The sequence below is a fragment of the Cynara cardunculus genome, unplaced genomic scaffold (genome assembly GCF_001531365.2).
Source record: "Cynara cardunculus var. scolymus isolate 2C unplaced genomic scaffold, CcrdV1 Un_Scaffold_5956, whole genome shotgun sequence".
NCBI classification, from domain to species: Eukaryota; Viridiplantae; Streptophyta; class Magnoliopsida; order Asterales; family Asteraceae; genus Cynara; species Cynara cardunculus.
This window is the reverse complement of record NW_020202687.1, coordinates 19,578-21,685: the sequence shown is the minus strand read 5'-3', so window position 1 is coordinate 21,685 and position 2,108 is coordinate 19,578. Positions and strand designations below refer to the sequence as shown.

At 37.9% G+C, this 2,108-nt stretch overlaps 1 protein-coding gene across 1 annotated transcript in view; it reads right to left on the bottom strand.

Annotated features, from left to right (window-relative positions):
- The window catches only part of LOC112504546 (receptor-like protein Cf-9 homolog), a 7,103-nt gene that overhangs the window by 3,455 nt on the left and 1,540 nt on the right, over nucleotides 1-2,108 (bottom strand). Inside the window, exon 2 of the mRNA XM_025108492.1 lies at nucleotides 1,183-1,742. Within this exon, the coding sequence (XP_024964260.1) occupies nucleotides 1,183-1,742 (560 nt within the window). The remainder of the gene's footprint in view (nucleotides 1-1,182; nucleotides 1,743-2,108) is intronic.

The window sequence follows — 2,108 nt, the reverse complement described above, 5'->3', positions numbered from 1 at the left end:
CCCAAATCTGTATTTTCTATACTCCCAGTACCGGTACCTAGGCCCACCTCACCCACAGACCTAGAAGCCCTCCACTCGTGGATTTTTGTGCACTGATAACTAGATATGTGAATCCAGCACGACCTCAGACCGACTTGGGATCGGCCCAGTTCGGGATCAATTGCAACCGGTTTGGGACCATCGCTTAAGGGATCTGTTACACTTTTCATAAAAAAACCAAGGCGTCCCAACCCGATTTTTTTAAAACGTTTTTTATAGCCATTTAAGCATTCATATGACCCTTTTCTCATATTTTGATTGTTTTTTTGTTCTCATTGACCCTTTATAGTGTAAGTCATATGATGAATGGAGGAAGATATCAACTCACAAACGCAAAAAACGTTCACAATTCTTGCTATATAATTCGTGATTGAGGCTCGTATTTGATTTCGGTTTTAAACAACTCCTACTTCTCATCTCTTTTAACAAACCAAAGTACATATTTAAAGTGTATTAAAATAAAAATTTAGTATTCTTTAAAAAAATTCAAAAAAAGTTTATATGTAAAAAATTGATCTTTTTATAGAAAAAGTAGGACTGATTTCGGCAGGATCCGAAACTGGTTCTCACATCTGGGCGTTGGGTTTTTTGTAGGGACTGGTTTTTAGCCATCTCTACTTGATAATTTTTTGCTAGTCTGCAGTTTTCCTTGTTTCAAAAATGCCCACCTCTAATTGCGTAAATAAGACGGCTGGGATCATACCTAATTTCAACATCATTTCAACGAATGCCTTACCGACCTGTGTTGTGTTAAAACAAGCTCTTAAACATTCAACCATCAGTTTAATTGCATTTGCCAATATTTATTATTATTCATCATACTCGTCCGTGATATCTTTGTACATGATTATTATCGCCTTATTATTTTATTTGTACATCGTGGTTATTTAAAACATGTATGATTGTGAGTATTTATGAAAAGAGATAAAGGTCAGAAGCATGAGAAGAAATCTGGACCCTCATGAATTGCGGTTGATACAGGAAATGATCTGATGTAGTTCATTACTGTGTCTCGCTACCTGCATCACAAATTTTGAAAACAACAACAATGATAAGGTGTTTAGCACAATTTGATTACATAAGAATTAATGCAAAAAAACGCACCAGTTACTTAAGGAATTGATTTCATTTTCCGATATAAACATGTCTTCTCTTGTTTCGTCTCTGCATGATCATATGCTCTATTTCATCAGCAATTGCATTGAACCACTTTGGTCTTCCCGTTGACAACATCATATATCCCATCCCCAATCCAAGTAAGGTTCCACATCCATATCCCAACATCACCACTTTCCATGTAAATCCACTCTCCTCGTCTGTATCGACTTCAAGCTGTGGGGCACTCCGATGTTCACACTTTGGCAGCGGAAACCCACACAGTCCCGGATTCCCTTCGAATGAGGTTGCATTAAATGTCCTGAACTGTGTTCCATCAGGAATGCGGCCCACAAGATGGTTTTGCGAGAGATTTAAGACTTCAAGATCCGTGATAAAGGCAAGACTTTGAGGGATCTCTCCTTTTAGCTGGTTACATGATAGRTCTAACGACTCGATCTTTAGGAGATTTCCTAKAGCTTTTGGGATTCGAYCATTGAGGTTGTTRTGGGATAAGTTCAACACTATCAAAGAGCTAAGACTACCAATGACATCTAGAATCCCTCCTTCAAATATGTTACTAGATAGATCRACAATTGTGTARTCAACTGAAATTTTTGKAAATKGAAGTTCYGAACCTTTCACCGCAACAGTGATAGAGTAGAACTTGCCAATGCKCAAATATTCCKGTTTTGTGCGMTTYTTAWCCHCCCTATTCTTCATCGCRTCAAAATTTTGAAAATAGTTTCGAGRGAGATGGCCTAYAAAMTTGTTTTGAGATAAGTCGAGYACTTTGAGACTTGAAAATGGGTGTTCAACGATTGAAGATGTTTTTATGGGACCATGCAACTTGTTGGATTTGAGAACAAGAACCTGGAGATGTTGAAGATTAGCTGACCAGTGAGGGAATGTACCAGTTAAGTGGTTGTTTCCCAAATCAAGCACTTTCAAGGATTTACATTCAGACAACCCAC